The sequence below is a fragment of the Phoenix dactylifera genome, chromosome 8, assembly GCF_009389715.1.
Source record: "Phoenix dactylifera cultivar Barhee BC4 chromosome 8, palm_55x_up_171113_PBpolish2nd_filt_p, whole genome shotgun sequence".
Classification (NCBI taxonomy): Eukaryota; Viridiplantae; Streptophyta; class Magnoliopsida; order Arecales; family Arecaceae; genus Phoenix; species Phoenix dactylifera.
The window spans coordinates 6,494,011-6,512,741 of record NC_052399.1 but is presented as its reverse complement, the minus strand read 5'-3'; the positions used below and the strand labels follow the sequence as shown (position 1 = coordinate 6,512,741).

The window sequence follows — 18,731 nt, the reverse complement described above, 5'->3', positions numbered from 1 at the left end:
AAATTGTGGATAATAAATATTACTTGATCATGACCATGAGTCCGTGAACCAAGCCAGTTCTGCATGACCTTGTCAAGGCCCACCTAGCCAGCCATGGAATCCCGGCCTGCTTATGCTGTGCGGGTAAAACCCTGGCCAACCCGGTCCACCTGAACCCATTTCCCATAAATTATCGGCACGCTCGCTGACCCAGGAAAAAACCGCGCCCGCTGTCGGAGGAGTACCTATAAATATGAAGCCACGTAGCTCAGCGAGCGAGCCAGAAGAAATATAGGGTTTCTTCCCTTCTTTCGTGCGGCCGACACTCGGGAGAGAGAGCGCGATGGCGCAGTCGCTGGAGCTGCTGCTGATCCAATTCTTGATGCCGGACAACGACGCCCGGCGGCAGGCGGAGGACCAGATAAAGCGGCTGGCGAAGGACCCGCAGGTGGTGCCGGCGCTCGTCCACCACCTCCGCACCGCCAAGACACCCAATGTCCGCCAGCTCTCTGCCGTCCTCCTCCGCAAGAAGATCACCGGCCACTGGGCCAAGCTCCCCCCCCACGTCAAGCACTCCGTCAAGTCCGCCCTCATCGAGAGCATCACCCTCGATCCCAGGTCTCCTATCCTGTCCCCCCCTCCCCCCTTCCCTTCTCTAATCCCTCCTTTCTCTGTTGAAATCTTTCTCCGTTTCTTGATTCTTAACTCACCTGGTGCTTGGGAGATTCTTTATTTGGTCTATTGAAACAAAGATTTTCACTTTCTTGGGAATGGTTCTATCAAGAAGTAATTTTTTTTTTCCTGTTGTTGATACGAAACGAGGAAATTAGAGAAAAAAAATGTTTGCTTGTTATCTGTTGTTTTTGAAATAACACTTGGAAAGGAGATGTGTAAATGTATAACCTTTTTCCTGAAAGTGGTATAGAGGGTTTCTTCTTATTTTTGTTTAAACGAGCCTGCTTGCCTTGTCACAAGACGTTCATGATCTGGTTTTATCGATCTTGTTGCAACCAAACGTTTCTTGCACTCTGTAGTTTTAGATTGCAAGGATTGGTCGAGACAATTGTGATTGAGATTTACATGCACATTTTCTAATATAGTCTAATTTGATGTCATCTTATTGATAAAATTTGATTCAAGCGTCCAGCATAATTGTCAATGGGAGGGATCTTGCCTCCACCCTTCTGACAAAACTTTGATTATCTTCAAAATAGTTATGCAAACTTAAATCCAGACTTATTGATGGATTTAAACGAAGATGTGCAAGATGCTCTCATATTAATTAATATTTATACATCCACCAAGAGTGAAAAGGGCACTTTTTCCGTTTCTTTTTTTTCAATCTCTTAGAAAAAAGAGGGGAAACGAAATTTGAATCATCTGCAGGGGAATCCTCCATATGGAACGATGAGGGTCATAGCTCCTTAAGAGACATCTTCCTATGTCATAGCTATTTAACTTGCATCTAGATCTTGGCCCAACCACTGAAGTCAGTGTTGTGCCAGTACTTGGCATACACTGGTACACACTAGCACTACGGCACGCCAAGCTAGCACCTTGCTATTGCGGCCTTACCAGTAAGGCATTCTCATAATGTGTGTGGTTTGTGCCAGCCATGTGCTGATCAGAATGGATGGCATTGTAATTCATGTAGTAACCTCCATTTTAATAAATCATGTCTGGATGTTACCTCAGCTTATTCATGGTAAAACATCTTCAGTCTTCTTCTTGATCACACCATAGAATGAAGATAGATACTGTCTGTGAGATGGAAGATACTACAGATAACCTTCCAGACATAGCTTAGTGGCTAACTAGCTTTGAGAGACATGGACGCAAACAATAATGATTTGCCAAAAAAGCAGACTGATAATTTATTGCCAGAAATATGTAGCATTGGCTCATCTGGATTTTATTCTTATGCTTGAGAAGTTCCAGCTAGGTTATTGAGGTGGTTGGCTTAGGGGCTCACTTTTATCTCTTATGAACATGTGTTTCTTATATTGTACCTAGTCATATATGTTACTTCTTTCTGATTCTCTCTCACTGTGGGGAATTTCTTCATAGTTCGTAGTCTAACTTCTTATAGTCTGAAGTCCGAACTCTCCCATTGTTGACTTTTCTTGAGTAAAATTGTCACAGCAATTTCACACTCCAAAGAGATCACCTCCACGGATATAAGTGCAATAACCATAGTCATAATCATTAGTTTAGCAGGTTTGTCTTTGTCTAGGAACCGCTTTATCATCTTTTCAATAAATTCTTTTTTCACTGATTTTGTATATATTGTTTGGGCCCTTCCTCTCATGACAACTTGTCAAACTTAAGTCCAAGTATTTCCTCCGTATTTGGCGCCCTTTACCTTGCTTCTGTATCATTAGATTTGGAAATTTATCACTTATTCATCAATTTTCACCTGTGTTTATCTTCTATTAGTGCCTTAACCTTTTTGGCCATAACTAAAATGTTTCCTGCATTTAATACCTTCTTAGTTTATGTTGATGTATAGTTACCTGAGCACTTACTGTTTTCTCATGAAGCAGAGTGGTTCCAAGGTTGCAAATATGGATGATTAGATGCACATTATATATTAAAACAGCTCTCTGCATCTCATTTATGTATCTTATTGTGTAATGCTACATGTTACTCCATGATTGTATGATTTCTTTTCACTGTTCTATCTCCAGATAGAATAGGTTGAGATCAACTTTGGTTTCTCCAGGCAGCTGCTTTGTACTTTACATATACTGTTGTTATCTTAGTATCATCTATATTCCTCTCAATTCCTTTTTTAAGTCATTTGAGTGCAACTCATAAAATAGATAAGGATTATGTATTTGTCAGTATTTAATCAATGAATTTGATGTTGCCTACAGTCCCCCAGTGAGGCGAGCAAGTGCCAATGTTGTGAGTGTCATTGCTAAGTATGCTGTCCCAGCTGGAGAGTGGCCTGATTTATTACCTTTTCTTTTCCAATGCAGCCAAAGTGCACAAGAAGACCATAGAGAAGTAAGTGCATCTACAAATTTTCATTGTGCCAAGTAAGGGTTGTTATACGTTATGACATTTTTTATAATTTACATAGTTTATCATTCTTGCTGCTTCATTGGTATAAGAAGCATTGATGAAATATTAGGTTCTTTGGAGCCTAACTTTTCCTAGAAAAGGAATTTTCACAAAAGGCGTTGTTTGGTTAAACTCTATTCCTATAGGCATTCTGGGGTTATTTGAAAATTCAAACCATGACAGCAATAACTGATTCCATGGAAACAAAATTTCCACTACTTTGTAATGTTTTTGTTCCCACATTTGTGTGAGAGGCCCTGGCCCATGTTTCCTTCTTAACTTCTGCTAATTTACTTCCATTCATTCCTTTTCTAACGTCAGCCTCTTCTTCACCATCCAATATCCTCCAACCCGATCTTTGTTAGATCAAGCCCACCTTTTCCCATCTTCCTTATTTCTCCCATGGCCATAACTGCTCTTCTAGCATCCAAACCCACCATGACCATGGACCCTGGTAGCACCATGAATACTTGCTGCCACTCTTTCTCTCTCTAGATCTATATGGGGATTAGGCTTAGATTGGGGGAGGCATGTAGCTCTTGTTCGCTATGCAGTATCATAGATTTTGCCTCAGTTCCATGAATCTAGCAAAATCTTAACAGAATTCTCGTTTCTTTACGAATATTGATTGTAACATTTGAGGTGGGTAATATCTTTCATTCCATACTAATTTTTTTTTCAATTATCGCTGCTCTTCCAGCATGAAGTTGTATGAGAGATAATAATTTTTTTAAAAATTTTGATGGAGAATTTTTTTTTTTTATCAAGGTATATTGTCTTGGTACTGGGCTCCGTACTGGTGCGACCCTGTCGCTATATTGGTGCATTCGGTACGGAGGCCGGTTCGATGTACCGAGTATTGGTATGCTCTCCGTACCGTATAGCGGTACTAAACCGATACAGTACAATATGTTTCGTATCGCCCAGTTTAGTACGGTATGGTGTACCATGCTTTTTATTAATGGATTTTTCTTTTTTAAATAGTCATTGCAAACAATTTAGGTGGCTAATATATTTCATTCAATAAGATCAGAAATTTCTTTTCAGTTATTGCTGCTCTTCTGGCATGGAGTTGTAGGAAAGTTAGCGAAAGATCATTTTTTTTAAAAAATCTTTGGTAAGAAAATGGTGTTATTAATGAATATTTACAAGATACTAGGAATACATACCCTGCTACAGTCTTAAATGGAGATTTAAAATATATATTAGACATTCAAAAACAATCTTTTCTTTGAGTTGTGATGGACTTCAACGTGATAATTATAGTATTGCTGAAGTTACCCAAATTATATATGTTATATATGCCAATTTTAACTAAAAGAACACTCGATGAAAAATGCGTTCTCCTGTGGTTGTCTTGTCACAACCAATGGCATCTTGTTACAACCAATCATCAAATGTTGAAAATTCCAGGACTAACTTTTTCCATGGAATTCTGCTGCGGCATCGCTCAATTCTTACATTTTTTTTTTTAGTTTCAGAGTATCTTTTGCCTACTTGCCCATATTGTGCTTTAAGGACTTAGTATGTTCCTATGTCTTGAGTGATCATCTTTGTGCAAAGATTGTCTGATATACTTCTCTTATCTAAGAGATTGTGGAGTCATAACAAGACCAGTTTTTAACTTTTACACTGTTGATCTAAAATTTGTTTGAGCTTTTAGGAGCATCCGTTACATCCATAAAGCCTATTTATTAAATAGTTGGTTATCATTGGCACGAGTATTTTATTTTTCCAGAGTAAGAATGCAAAGGAAAAGCATCTTTCATTTCTACTCTTCCACCAAACGGATGTGAAGGTTGAAGAATGGTAAGGTGATGATGCACAAACAGCGATGTAGCTGTGAAGTAATGCATCCCTGGAGATCAGCTCTAACATGATGTTCCCTAAAATTTCAAAGGACATATGAGAAACCTTGAAGATGACACATTCCTTTGATAAAAGTATGACAATAACATCCAACTTGATTTCTAGAATTTCTGAATATATGCCAGCAGAGATGTTACTATTTCTCCATGATGGTATGTTTCAGGTAGTGTTTTAAAACACAAGCGGGTCGACCTGCTCAACCCATGGCTAGGTAAATATTTTAATTCAGGTCAAATGTCTAAATCTGCAATTTCAGTAAGAACCTGTTAAAACTGTTGGTTCGAGCGGTTCAGTAAGAACCTGAGTCATCAACTCATTTGAGTGGTTTGGTCGATCCTGGGGAAAAGTGAAAAAGCAGAAACATGTAAACATATTGGTTGATTCATAGAAAAACAAAGAATAAAAAAAATGATTGATTCCATCATCTAAGCTGCAAAATGGCAGTGCTATACTGTCCTCCATCTTTTGTCCCTTTAACAAACTTAACTGCATTGTTTGGACTTGATGGATAAGATTCTTAGCAATTTCCTGGAAACTGTTTGAAACTTTGAATATATTTTTATGCATAATTTTTATGCTGTCAGGACTTGTTTATCATCTGTTTAACCAGATCTAGTTTTCTTTTTTGAGTGCTAGACTATTCAGAAGTCCTAGTTCCTATCAATTTATGGCTTTGCTTTATTTTCTGATATTGCATTTCTAGCACGAGCATTCTTACGATTTTATTGTGCACCCTATACGTTAAGTGTATATTTACCCTGAAGAATGAATTTATATTTGCATGTTTTGCATCCAATTCTTCTGTCAAAGTTAGTGTTTATTGGTTTATGATCTAGAATGTTCATTTAATAACTTGGTATTCTTATTTGTCATTTAAGTGCATTTGTGATTCTTCTAATTATTCATTGATGGTTTGTTTTATTTTGCTCTTCTGGTTCTATGCTAGGTGGCTTTGATCCTTTTCAGCTCTCTAACTGAAACAATCGGCCCTACATTTCAATCCCATTTTGCAGATTTACAACCTATTCTGCTTAAATGCTTACAAGATGAGACTAGCACTCGTGTCAGAGTTGCTGCTCTAAAGTGCGTAATTTATTTTATTTTGTTTGTATTGTCTCATTCTTCTAATGTAATATAGCATGCATGAGTTTTCTCTTTTTTTTTTCAAGGCTTGAAATAACTTATTAGCAAGTACTGTTTTTTACTCTCTTTTTTAATCTATCAGGGCAGTTGGGTCTTTGATAGAGTTTATCAATGATGGAGCCAATGTAGTAAGTCAGCAATTTGCTAATATCTCATATATTTCTTTTATAAATGTTTTCTTTTTAAAAATGTTGTCCATCATAAAGTCTATGCTTGTAATACAAGTTAGACTTGAGATGCTTCTTGAAGATGGATGATGCATATACTATGTGTTTTGGATTGTGCTGCAGTAGGCAGTGGTATTTTGACGAGGTATTCAGCATTATTTAATATCGCACTACCTCCTGTTTCATTGTTATTTAAGCATAATAGTTTATGATTGTGGAGTTTTTGGTTGTGCTTCTGGAGATGAGTTGACATTTTTTATGCTGTTCATTTATTTTATGATTTCAAGGTGCCAACTTGCAAAACACGTAGAAAATTTGAGTTTCTTTATGCGCTTTTCCTTATCAGGTTAGCAACTGCTCTGACTGACTTGGCACAGTCAGAGGCCCTCTATTTATTCATGTCAGAGGATTTTCCAGCCTGCTAAACATCCATATATCTTCTTGGATATCTCTAAAGTAACCTTTGCTTGTTTGAAACATCTAGATTCCTTCATGTTTCCTAACTTTCTATTAATCCTCTTTTATTAATCAGGTTGCTGATCATCTTTATATCATCTCTCCTGGAATTCACCTCCCCTCATTTCCCCTATTTCAACATCTGTGCCATTTGCTTTTGCTTCTGTTTATTCTTCTTCCTCGATACCTTGCATAGGTTGTAACTTGCCTGAAAGACAACCCTTCACTTTGATGTTACTGGCATTGTTTCATCTGCGTCCTCTGGTCCGGGACAGTTTGTTGTTTAAACTTTGTTATGCTAATTATTTTGAAATGCTGAAATAGAAGTTCGGCTATTTTTGTTGTCTCTGGCTTCATTTGTTTTTGTGGTCTCAGACAGTTGTTTTAGAAGTTCACTTTTCAGCCCATGGTCAGACTATTTTATTACTTTGCAGCTGTGTTACCTGGACACTCGCATTCAGCTCCAAAAATCTTTGTTAGATATGTATCCAAGTCGAATACGTGTTAGATACTTGGATACTTATGAAGTTTTTGGTTCCCACTTGAGTTGAATTCTTCCAACAATGAGTTTGACCCTCCATTTTGATGTTGGGAATGAGTATGTGTTCTTTTTAGAGATTGGTCAATGATATAGGTATTGGAATAACTTTGTAAACTATCATTTTTTTCTTAAATCCTTGAGTCAATTCGTAAGTTTGAATGAAAAATATGTATATTGAAAAAATCTCAATAAACAAATCTTTTGAATGTTTTGTTTTTTATATTTAAACAAACAATATATAAAGGTACAGATAAATAATTTAATTAAAATTATTATTTATAGATCTTGGTAAATTAAGAGGATAAATCTTAGTTGATTAATTATGACAATGACTGTGGTGAATAAAGCAAGACAAAATCAGCTAAGGAGGTTTGAAATTTACACTGTGGTCCAAGGAAGATGCCTTGAGCGGGCCTTGCATGCACATAGGGGTTACAAGGAGAGATTGGAATAGGGAGAAAACATTTGCATCCACTTTCTGTTGGAAAATTATGTCATGGGATAGGCTTCTATGGTGAAACTGGGCATACAGTTATCCCTTAGAATTCATGCTAGCAAATCTAATGCATCTATTGTGCCAGAGTGCATCTGAACTGTACCTAGTTACCATGTTTTATGGATGCCATTGTGCCTTCAGAAGCCTTGCATGCTTAAGTACCTCCAGATTGCATATACCAGCCCGCAAACACACTGCCTCTGAAAAGTGGCAAGGTACCAATCATTTGGCCAAGCCCCAGCTGGTAATCTGTATTTTGTGATACTTTGACAGATAGTTCTTGTTGCAAGCATCTTTTTCTTTTTTCTTTGTTGGCTGGATCTTTATTATGATTCTGGCTCCTGATCGTAAGTGCACTTCCCTTTTTTCTCTCCTCTTGGTTGCCTTCATGGCCTTATTGCTTTCCCTGATGTTTGTTAAATGCCTACTACCTTTAAACACTCGAATACCACTTTTCTTCCTGTTGTTATATTATTAAATGGAACAACATATTTGTCTCTGGCCCAATGCACAATTTTCTGTCTGCATTGTATAAATTTCATATTACTTGGCTAATGAAAATTCACAAAGCTTAAGTTAATGGATAAGGCTTGATGATTCTATTAGTTTCAGATTGAGTGCCGTCAAACCCTTGGTGTCTTAATCTAATTACAATCTAAGCATGTAGCGGTAACTGAAATACATTTTAGGCTACTATTTAACCTAGTTGAGATTTATATTCAGATTCAAAAAATGAGTTGTTTGATCATTTATGCATCAGGCAGTAGGTTGAATCCAAAGCTAATGTAATGATTAGTGTCTAATTCTTTAGCTGCTATAGTATCCTCTGATTAGTTTTGGTGACTTTTGCACTGTAATTTCTCATATTTCATTCTAAGGCCTTATATCTACATGCATGCAAATTTCAGGATCATCACAAGTTCACAACTATGAAAACAAGTTCAATATGTTCACCTACTTTTATATCAACCAGAGTTTATATCTGCCTTCCTTTTGTAGGTAAAGCTGTTTCGAGAATTTATTCCTAGTATTTTAAATGTATCACGGCAATGCCTTGCTAATGGCGAGGAAGATATCGCTTCTATTGCTTTTGAAATCTTTGATGAGCTCATTGAATCTCCTGCTCCACTTTTGGGGGACTCTGTAAGATCTATTGCACAATTTTCGCTTGAAGTTTGTTCAAGTCAGAGTTTGGAATTAAACATACGGCACCAGGTTTGATGGAGCATAAAAGCCGTGCATCTACTTTTGTCAGATTTTTATCTTTTGCACCACAATGACTAAGTTCATCCTTTTGACTATTTCAGGCAATTCAGATAATATCATGGCTTGCAAAGTACAAAGCCTCCTTTCTGAGAAAGCACAAACTGGTCATACCTATTCTGCAAGTTATGTGCCCTTTACTTACAGAAACATCTGCTGGAGAAGAAGATTCTGATCTTGCAGCTGATAGAGCTGCTGCAGAAGTTATTGATACAATGGCTATAAACATACCAAAACATGTGTTTCCACCAGTTCTTGAATTTGCTTCTATGAACTTTTGTCATATTAATCCCAAGTACAGAGAGGCTTCTGTTACAGCGTTGGGTGTTGTTTCTGAAGGTTGTTTTGAGTTGTTAAAAGATAAGTTGGAATATGTTCTAAATATTGTATTGGGAGCTTTGAAGGACCAAGAGCAAATGGTAAGAGGAGCAGCATCATTTGCACTGGGCCAATTTGCAGAACATTTGCAGCCGGAGATTTTGTCTCACTATGGAAGTGTACTTCCCTGCATTCTAAATGCTCTAGAGGATCCATCTGATGAAGTAAAGGTAAAAAAAAATGCACAGTTTTGGTATCACTTTTTTTCCCAACTATCTTGCTATAATAATCAAATATTCTTTATTTTACAGGAAAAGTCATATTATGCTCTAGCAGCATTTTGTGAGGACATGGGTGAGGAAATTCTTCCTTACCTGGATCCTCTAATGGGAAGATTAATCACAACTCTCCAAAGCAGTCCACGCAATCTGCAAGAAACATGCATGGTGATCCCATATTCCTGTTTATTCTATAACCTTAAATGATTTTACCCATCTCAATCCAATTGTCAATGCTTTTCTTTTTCATTTTTTTTTTGGCAGTCTGCAATAGGCTCGGTAGCATCTGCAGCTGAGCAGGCTTTTATTCCATATACAGAGAAGGTTCTTGAATTAATGAAAACCTTTATGGTTCTCACAAATGATGAGGATTTGCGCTCACGAGCTAGGGCAACCGAGTTAGTTGGAATGATTGCAATGGCAGCTGGACGAACAAGAATGGAACCAATTTTACCTCCTTTCATTGAAGCTGCACTTTCTGTGAGCTGCATTTACATTTTTTTTTAAATTTTTTTTGGTCTTAATAAACTTTCACTGGATGGTTGATATCCGATATATTCTCAGGGTTTTGCACTGGACTTTAGTGAGCTTCGGGAATACACTCATGGATTCTTCAGCAATATTGCTGAAATATTAGATGATGGTTTTACACAGGTAACACCTTTCTTCTTTGTAGCCATTTTCTAAATGTTCTTAATATATAGTTATCCATGAGATAGTGTAATGCTGCATGTGCTTTGGTACAGTACCTACCACACGTTGTTCCTCTAGCATTTTCTTCATGCAATCTGGACGATGGGTCTGCTGTGGACATTGATGATGCTGACAGTATTGATAATGGCTCTGGGGCCGTGTCTTCAGATGATGATACAAATGATGAGCCAAGAGTTCGTAATATCAGTATAAGGACAGGGATCTTGGATGAAAAGGCAGCAGCAACCCAGGCTATTGGCTTGTTTGCACTTCATACCAAGCATTACTATGCACCGTATCCACTTGATTTGGGACATTGGTTACAATTTTTTCATGCATAAGCTTATTTTGTTTCCTTAATTTGCATAAGCTATTTGGAGGAGTCAATGAGGATATTAATTAGACACTCTGGCTATTTCCATGAAGATGTGAGGCTTCAGGCTGTGATAGCTTTAAAACGTGGGTAACATTTTCGGCCAGCATCTCACAATGTTGTTACTATACATTTTCTTCCTTGAAAGTATTCTAGTATTACGTTCATTAGTTACTTTTTTACTTATGCAAATAACATGGTTTTAGGAAAATATCACAATCTTAAAGATCGATTATGTTTTAATAAGAAACCTTAATGTATACTTTGAAGTTACATTCCATATGTTTTCTTGATCGTGTATTGTGTATCCTTGTGGGATATTAATATTTTACATTCCATGGATGGTCTCTTTTGCTTGCATTTCATCTGTTCAGACATTGGATTTTGTTCTCACGTTATAATGTCTAAATTCTATGTGACTGATTCAATAAAGCTAGCGCTCAAGTATTCAAAGACCTTCTTGCATCTGATGTTGAATTGCTTTCGGTTTTTTCTCCTGCAGTATTATGTGTATTTAACTTTGAAGCATAAGAAACTTTTTGCTTACAGGCTAGAACATGTTCTTGTGGTTGTTATTTTGGTAGGTGATATTAACTCCTATGTTTCACTAGGATGAATTGGTGGAATGCTCAAATTGTCTAAGGTTTGCAACATTATATGATTTAGGTTTTCAATGACTTTATAAATGTTCTATCAACAAGATTATATTTACATAAGTTGTTGCTATTCGTGTCCTAACGACCACTCATTCAGCTATAACTGGTAAATATTTGAAAGTGTCATGCTGATATACTCATCTTCATGGTTTGTAGGGGTTATTGGGCTAGCACAAAGCACTTGTACTAGAAGCAGTTTTGGTACTACGAGACATTATGAAAAATTTTTGCGAAACATTCTAGTCGATGTAACATTGGGAGTGGCACATTATGATACTATGACCCGACATGACATTAGTAGTGCATAAAGTGAAAAATCTAGGTGGACCTGAGCATTGGTCATGTTGTGCTAGGTCAAAGCATGATGCCGAGACAAGGATTCTTGGCCCGAGCACAGCCTAGCCTAGTTTCTTCACTTTGAGCTAGTCCATCTGAAAAAAGAAAATTCTCAGGCTTGGGCTTGACTTTCTTGGCTTGAAAAAACCTAATTAGGGGTCGCACATACAAGGGAAATGGAGCTTGGCTAAGAAATGAAAGAACCAAGGGATCACAAGGAGAGATTGAAAGAGGGAAGAAGGGTGGAGGAAAGTATATTATTGGTCGGTCGGTTTGGGCTACCGTGAGGCTATCGATGCTATGAGTGGCTACTAGGGAGGAGGAGGGAAAAGAGGAAACACAGTAGAGGTTGGGCTTCTATTGCTTGTGTGTGGTGGCCATGGTAGAGAGAGAATGGAGGCACTAGAGGGCGTGTGCAGTAGCCTTTGATGCCGTGGTTTGCTTGAAGGTACCTCTTAGTACAAGGGATCACTGCCCCATCACCTTCCACCTTCTGGCTGCGAGGGCAAAGTGACAACTACATGCACGCGCGCGCGCGAGCACACCCACAGAGAGAGAGAGAGAGAGAGAGCAACTGTGCGCGGCAGCCCTTCACTTCGCAAGGAGAGGGGTGTAAGGATTCCTCTCCCTCACTTGCATATCTGACCCATAGACCTAGTGCTAAATCAGGGGCAGGGGTTTATTCAGGGATTTAGTGGCCATACACAGGGGTAGGGGACTTTTTCAGTGCTTTAATGCCCATTTTACCTTGCAGGATCCGCAGAAACCCAAACATTAAATCCTGCAACTGCCCCAAACATCAGGATAGAATAATACGTGGGGCATGCCGTTCCACAGGAAAATAAGGATGCTCCCGTACCATGAGATTTGATTTTTTTTTTTTGATGCTTTCCAAGTATTCTTTGTACGTCTTATGTCGTCTAGAAATTTTACTGGCAAATGAATGGAATTAGCATCCGGCATTCAGAAATTTGGTGGCCAACATTATCTGCTGGCAGTAGAACAATTTAATGTATATGCGCTAGTAAAATTATTCAGTCATATAAACACTAAGTATTTTCCAAACAGCAATTAATATTCCCTCTTAAGTCTTTTTACTGTTAGTGTTAATTAAGACTTGTGATCTTTCTAAGCTTTTCTTGGGAAGATCTATAATGTTCTGCGGCTTTTCTGTTATTAATCCCTTTGGCTGGCACCTCACCCCTAATGGCCTGCACTTTGAGGGGTCCAGGGTTCCAATTTTGGTTATTCCTCAAACAAAAAAAATTGTAAGTGTCATCATAAATCATTTCTGGAGTTTCTTTTTTGCTCCCTCTTCCATCTTGAGATAATTCACCATGCTTGTACGACTCCCTAGTTGTGAAATGCAGAATGTTCTTCCTTGGATCTTATTTGCAATCTTCTGAATATAATGCTGATCAACAAGATCATATTATTTTTGCTTCCTCTTTCTCTTGCAGTTGTTTGTTAAGGCGTAAAATTTGTTTTTTTTTTTTCATTATCTGTGTACAACAAATACCAGAACATGGACCATACCAGATATGAAGGGAATTGCATTTCATCAGCCGCTGAGACATGAAGCAGAAAATTAACCACATGCTCCATGTGCTCACATCGATTCATGTCCTCTATTAGCTGCTTATCATTCACCTTGTATTCCTCATTTTCCAACTGGGGACATTGAATCTGGAAGTGTTTAATGTTTCTTATATTTGGATGAACATATTAGAGTTGCGATCATATGAGGTGAGAGATGAAAGTACTCATATAAAAGTTAAAAAGAAAAAAATGTTACATGCCATTTGCCAGGGCAGCTTTTCATTAAAGCAGCTGTTTATGTGTTAAGAATGCAGTTTGATTGTGTTTACATATTCATGTGCTTGGAAGCAAGTATAGACTTGTTAGTGTCGATATTTTATTTGTCCTCTTGTCTTGAAATTGTGGAGGGAACATGCCATTTATAGTAGCATCCACCATATCGACATTTTTGGATAAAAATGCCCTCATATTATCAATGTTTGTAGATGATATTTTACTTCTGGTTATATCCTCCTACTTTGAACTCTCACCAATAACTGTCTGTTGTTATTAGACACTTGATCTGCTTTCTTGCTTGTCTTTCCTGATATAATACTTATTTTGTGATTTTATATTTATTGCAGATGTTTTGACAGCTGCACAGGCAATTCCTTCAGGACACAGTGTGAGTAGCAAACTCTGTATTTAGATATTTAAATTTCTGTCTTGAGCAGCACGGACCTTGCAATCTTGCCCTGTTTCCATATATTTGATCCACACAGTGGCTCAGATGTACCACTCAGTGTTCAAGAACGTTTCATTTAAATATTCCCTCCTTTGTTTTCTTTTTTTCTTTGAGGTGGGGTGAGGGTTATTTGAGAAGGCAAGACTGCAATTTTGCAACACTTTTCAGAAGGTTGGATAGATGTTGGTTAGCTGAAACAGTTCAGATGGTACGTGTAAGGATGTGCATTAATTCTCGATGAAATCCAGCCAAAAATACGCAAATTATCATGGCTGAATTTTTGTGATTTAAGTATACAGTGTTCATACTTCGTCTTCCAAAATAAAACCCTTCATTAGTTGTTGGCCTCCCTTTAGAGAGTTAAAGAGAGCAATTTATGCTTACTTTACATCACTAGTACGTTCCATCCTATAAATCATGAATTATTAGGTCTTACAGAATCTCATTTGGCACTGTCTGAGTGCTTTGTATAACTTGTATTGTTTCCTGTGGTAGTGTTTGCTGCTTCAATGATCCATGTCTTTAAAGATGAACCCAACACATTCCGGTTCTCTTTTTCTTGGGTGATCCATGGCTCAGAACAAGACACCTTCATTTTTTCTTACTTCTAGGGTTTATAGAACTGTGAAACAAGGATGATAACTTATTTTCTTTTCATGCAGGATGTTTCAGAAAAACAAAAGGAAATTCTTGGTAAGTTGCTTTCTAGTTGACTGTACTACGACATGGGGTTTCATTAGTGTTGGTTTTCCGGCTTTTCCATTGGTATACTATGGCATTTCTTTTTTTTCTCTTTTAAAACATATGCAGATACCACAATGAATATCTGTATCAAGACCATGACAGAGGATGATGATAAGGAAGTTGTTGCTCAAGCATGCATGAGTGCAGCAGACATCATGAAGGACTGTGGTTATGCTGCATTAGAGTCCTGTGAGCTTAATTTTGTATTGCTATCATATATTGATTATTTAAAATGTTAAACTGTTTCAAATAACATGCAGAAATGAATAATCTTATTTCAGATATACCTAGGCTTGCTGAGGCAACCCTGATGCTTCTACGCGGGGAATCATCTTGTCAACAAGTGGAGTCTGACACTGATACTGAAGGTGATATTGATCATGATGAAGTGCTCATGGATGCAGTATCAGACCTCCTTCCTGCTTTTGCAAAGGCTATGGGATCCCATTTTGAACCTATTTTTGCCAAGTTATTTGATCCTCTAATGAAATTTGCTGTTAAGTTTCTATTGATCTCTCTGTAAAACATTGTTTATTCCCCTTATCTGTCACTCATAGTATCTATCATTAAATCCATAAAATCATATTCTTCATTGTCCACAACACCGTGAAATCTCTTGATATTTCCTTTTTAGAACATTGACTGAATTTATAAAATAACTGCAGAAAGGTCCACACCCACCCCAAGATCGAACAATGGTTGTTGCTTGTCTGGCCGAGGTTGCTCAGGAAATGGGTGCTCCAATTTCTTCTTATGTTGATGTAGGAAGCTTACTTCGCTATTCATTCATTAGATGTTTAGCCATTTTTTCCATTTATCTGCGCGAATTGTTTACAGTTACTTTTATTGTAATAAATTATTATCAGAGAATAATGTCTTTAGTACTGAAAGAACTAGCATCATCTGAGGCAACTAATCGGAGGAATGCTGCTTTCTGTGTTGGTGAGATCTGTAAAAATGGCGGTGCTCCAACACTAAAGTATCCTTCACAAAGCTATTTATATACAAGTTCTGGGGATTTCTTCCCTTGTTGTATTTTTCACCTTTTGACACCAAAGTTATAATTGCCATAGCTCAAAACTGGTTGATGATTTTCAGACTCGTATTTCCATCAAGATCATGGTACTCTTCAGTCATTGTTTACTCAAATTCCTTCACATCCTATGTTATCAGTTTGTCAGAGAATGTTTTCTTTCATCTGGTCTAGATATTATGGAGATATACTTCGTAGTCTTTGGCCATTATTTGGCGAGTCAGAGCCCGATGATGCTGTAAGAGATAATGCTGCTGGAGCAGTTGCAAGGATGATAATGGTGCAACCTCAATCTATTCCTCTCAACCAGGTTGAAATCATTGAGTGTTTCTGCTTGAAATACTGCTTCTCTTGGTGAACGTTGCTTTGAGCCTTCGGTTTTAACTTTCTTGTTGATGCATTTTCTTTTCTCAGGTGTTACCAGTATTTTTGAAAGCTTTGCCACTAAAAGAAGATCGCGAGGAGTCATTAACTGTCTATAGTTGCATTTGCAACCTACTTTTATCTTCAAATCCCCAGGTACCTGTGATTTATGAATCTTCATCGAACTAGATATCGTGTCACGCATTTTAGAATCTTATCCATTATTGGGTTAAAACAGATTCTTCCGCTAGTGCCGGATGTGGTCCAAATTTTTGCTCAAGTTGTAGTATCTCCTGCTGAGAATGATGAAGTTAAAGCACAGATTGGCATGGCTATTTCACACCTGATATCAGTCTATGGTCCCCAAATGCAACCTATCCTGAGTTCTCTTTCACCTGTACATGCTAATGCATTAGCAGGTTATGCGAGTAAAAGGTGATAATTACATGGACGGCCAAACCCTTTGTCCTTATGTATGAAGTTCTGCTACCAAGGTATTGACTTGGATGAAACTCTTGCTCTAGACTACCAAAAGTTTTTTTTAGAACTGTTGTAGTCATGTTGCCATGAGAACATATAGCAGGATTCTGACCGACTTCATCATGCTTGTCTTCATGCTTCATGCATTAGCGGGCGTTGAGCTAGGCTGGAAGGAGGCACATCTGCTCTTCAACATGGTGGTTGTATTTTTGGGTCCCTGTCCGGCTTAAGCTAGAGTTATATCTTACTTTTTATTTTCGGGTGAACTTTTCAGGAGTTCCAGCTTGTGGTCATTATTTTATCTTAATCTGGGTGATGTGCTGAACATTCAATCTTTGCCCTTATTCTTTTAGCTTTTTGAGATTTTTCCAGCGGTGATTTTTTTTTTTTTTCCGGCGGTGATTTTTTTTTCCGGTGGCGATTTTTTTATCGGCCTATAACATCAAAAGACCAGAAATCGTTGTGATAGGTATTGAGTTTTGTGATCAGCCTGTGTTTTTGCCTCTATTTGAGAGTTCTCTATTCAATTTTTGTTGTATATACTTTTGTAATTGAATATTAATAAACTATATTTTTGTATGAAAATTGTTCTTGTTGCTTATTTTCCTTTGGTTTTGCTTTCTTTTGGGCTTGATACTAACTTAACAGGAACATGGTATTGTATCCTTCGGGCGAACATAGGATACGCGTTCCTTCCCGTCCACTGCTTGCTTTGAGAGCTGTGCAGTCGGATGAATGACGGAGTTCATACATGTGCAGTGGACGATCCACTTTATCTTGTCGATGGTGTATATATTACCGATAATGGTTTACAGAAGCCGGTGGCACAGTTTCTTTTCGGCCCTGTTGGATGTCGGAGGTTCTTCCAATAAGAGATGCTGGCAGCAGACGTTTCTTTTTCACCAGCAGTGAAATCGATGCCGGAAGTGGGCTGGGCCAGGTCATCAGTCTTCAGCCAGGCTGAAGCCTGAATAAAAAAGTTGGAAGTTCTTCTAATAAGAGCTTCTGGCACCGGACGTTCATCTTTTTCACCAGCGGCAGCAGAGGGTGAAATCGATGCCGGAAGTGGGCTGGGCCAGGTCATCAGTAGTCTTCCAGGCCGAAGCCAGAATAAAAAAAGTTGGAAGTTCTTCCAATAAGAGCTTCCGGCAACGGACGTTGATCTTTTTCACCAGCAGCAGCATGGTGAAATCGATGCCGGAAGTGGGCTGGGTCAGGTCATCATTCTTCAGTGGCTTCATAAAACAATCGAGGCTGGCCCAAAGCCTGCAACGGGCTTGATTGGAGTCAAGCTCGAGCCCGAAAGCGAGAGGATGAGCTGGGGCGGGGGCCGGGGGGCGGGGGAGGAATATGAGTTGGATGGGTTGGGAAGCGGGCCCAAGTTAAAGTTTTTATATTCGGGCTTTATAACGTGGGTACAAAACTCAGGCTAGGCCGAAAGTCCGACCTGGAGCTGGTCTTCCCCAAGCCCATTTCCAAACTACAAGTCATAATTCTAAACTAGGTCTTGCCGGCTAGCTCGCATGGTATATTATTGTTAGTTAAACAACACTCTGAGCAAGAGAAATTTCCTGCCAGCTTACCTGTGCTTTGAATAATTTACTCATACATTTTACGAAGCTTGTAGTTTAGGGTCATATAGGCAAATTTAGAGTCAACCAGGTGTCTATTGCTAATTGTTTTCTTGATATATTTTATATGAAGTGAGTAGGATCTACTGGCTTTATGTGAAGTTTGTACTTTGATGACTTGAGTAATTGAAGATTCAATAAAGGAGCTAATGGTAATTTTTCCCTCCAGATATTCTGCGTAGAATTAAGTCGGCAAAAGCTATGTTTTTTAGTTTAGTTTGTTTTTTTGGGTTCTTTTGAGTAATTTAAGGATTAACCATGGATCTAAAAGTAATTTTCCCTACATATTCTACCCAGGGGAGATGGCACGGTTGTGGTTCAGCGGCTCCTGAGTATTTTTAAAGTACAATTAGGAAGCTGACAATAATTTCTCTTCTGCACAATCTTAGAGGAAGTTTGGTTTGTAAGCCGAATTAGAATGGATTGGAATGAGAATTAAAATGGTCATAATCCCCGATATATTGCATTCGTGATTGAATTGGAATTGAAATCGAAATGAGATTTTGAATACTAAGGAAGAGATGGGATTGGATTTAGAAAATTGAGGCATATTTCTCCGTCCCCTGGGCATCGGAATGGAAAT

General features: G+C 38.1%; 1 protein-coding gene across 5 annotated transcripts; it reads left to right on the top strand.

Annotated features, from left to right (window-relative positions):
* Positions 1-249: 249 nt before the first annotated feature.
* On the top strand, positions 250-17,102 carry LOC103715257 (probable importin subunit beta-4). Of its 5 annotated transcripts, XM_039128821.1 has the most exons (22): positions 252-597; positions 2,856-2,988; positions 3,814-3,981; positions 5,861-5,997; positions 6,140-6,185; positions 8,717-8,932; positions 9,025-9,528; positions 9,610-9,744; positions 9,841-10,056; positions 10,141-10,230; positions 10,323-10,564; positions 10,640-10,728; positions 13,797-13,837; positions 14,560-14,590; positions 14,708-14,830; positions 14,923-15,137; positions 15,307-15,402; positions 15,508-15,620; positions 15,849-15,984; positions 16,089-16,193; positions 16,276-16,531; positions 16,668-17,102. In XM_039128821.1, exons 1-21 carry the CDS (start codon positions 323-325, stop codon positions 16,474-16,476), a joined length of 3,312 nt encoding a protein of 1,103 aa, XP_038984749.1. In that variant the 5' UTR covers positions 252-322; the 3' UTR covers positions 16,477-16,531; positions 16,668-17,102. The 5 variants fall into 5 exon arrangements, with proteins under 5 accessions (XP_038984751.1, XP_038984749.1, XP_038984748.1 ...); XM_039128820.1 differs by having other exon boundaries at positions 15,307-15,620; XM_008802828.3 differs by lacking the exon at positions 3,814-3,981 and having other exon boundaries at positions 323-597.
* Positions 17,103-18,731: the final 1,629 nt, after the last annotated feature.

Coding starts and splice junctions, on each gene's coding strand:
- LOC103715257 (XM_039128820.1), top strand. CDS start 323: ATGGCGCAGTCGCTGGAGCTGCTGCTGATCCAATTCTTGATGCCGGAC. Junction 10,231..10,322: donor TAGATGATGGTTTTACACAG/GTAACACCTTTC, acceptor GCTTTGGTACAG/TACCTACCACACGTTGTTCC. Junction 16,194..16,275: donor TTTTATCTTCAAATCCCCAG/GTACCTGTGATT, acceptor GGGTTAAAACAG/ATTCTTCCGCTAGTGCCGGA.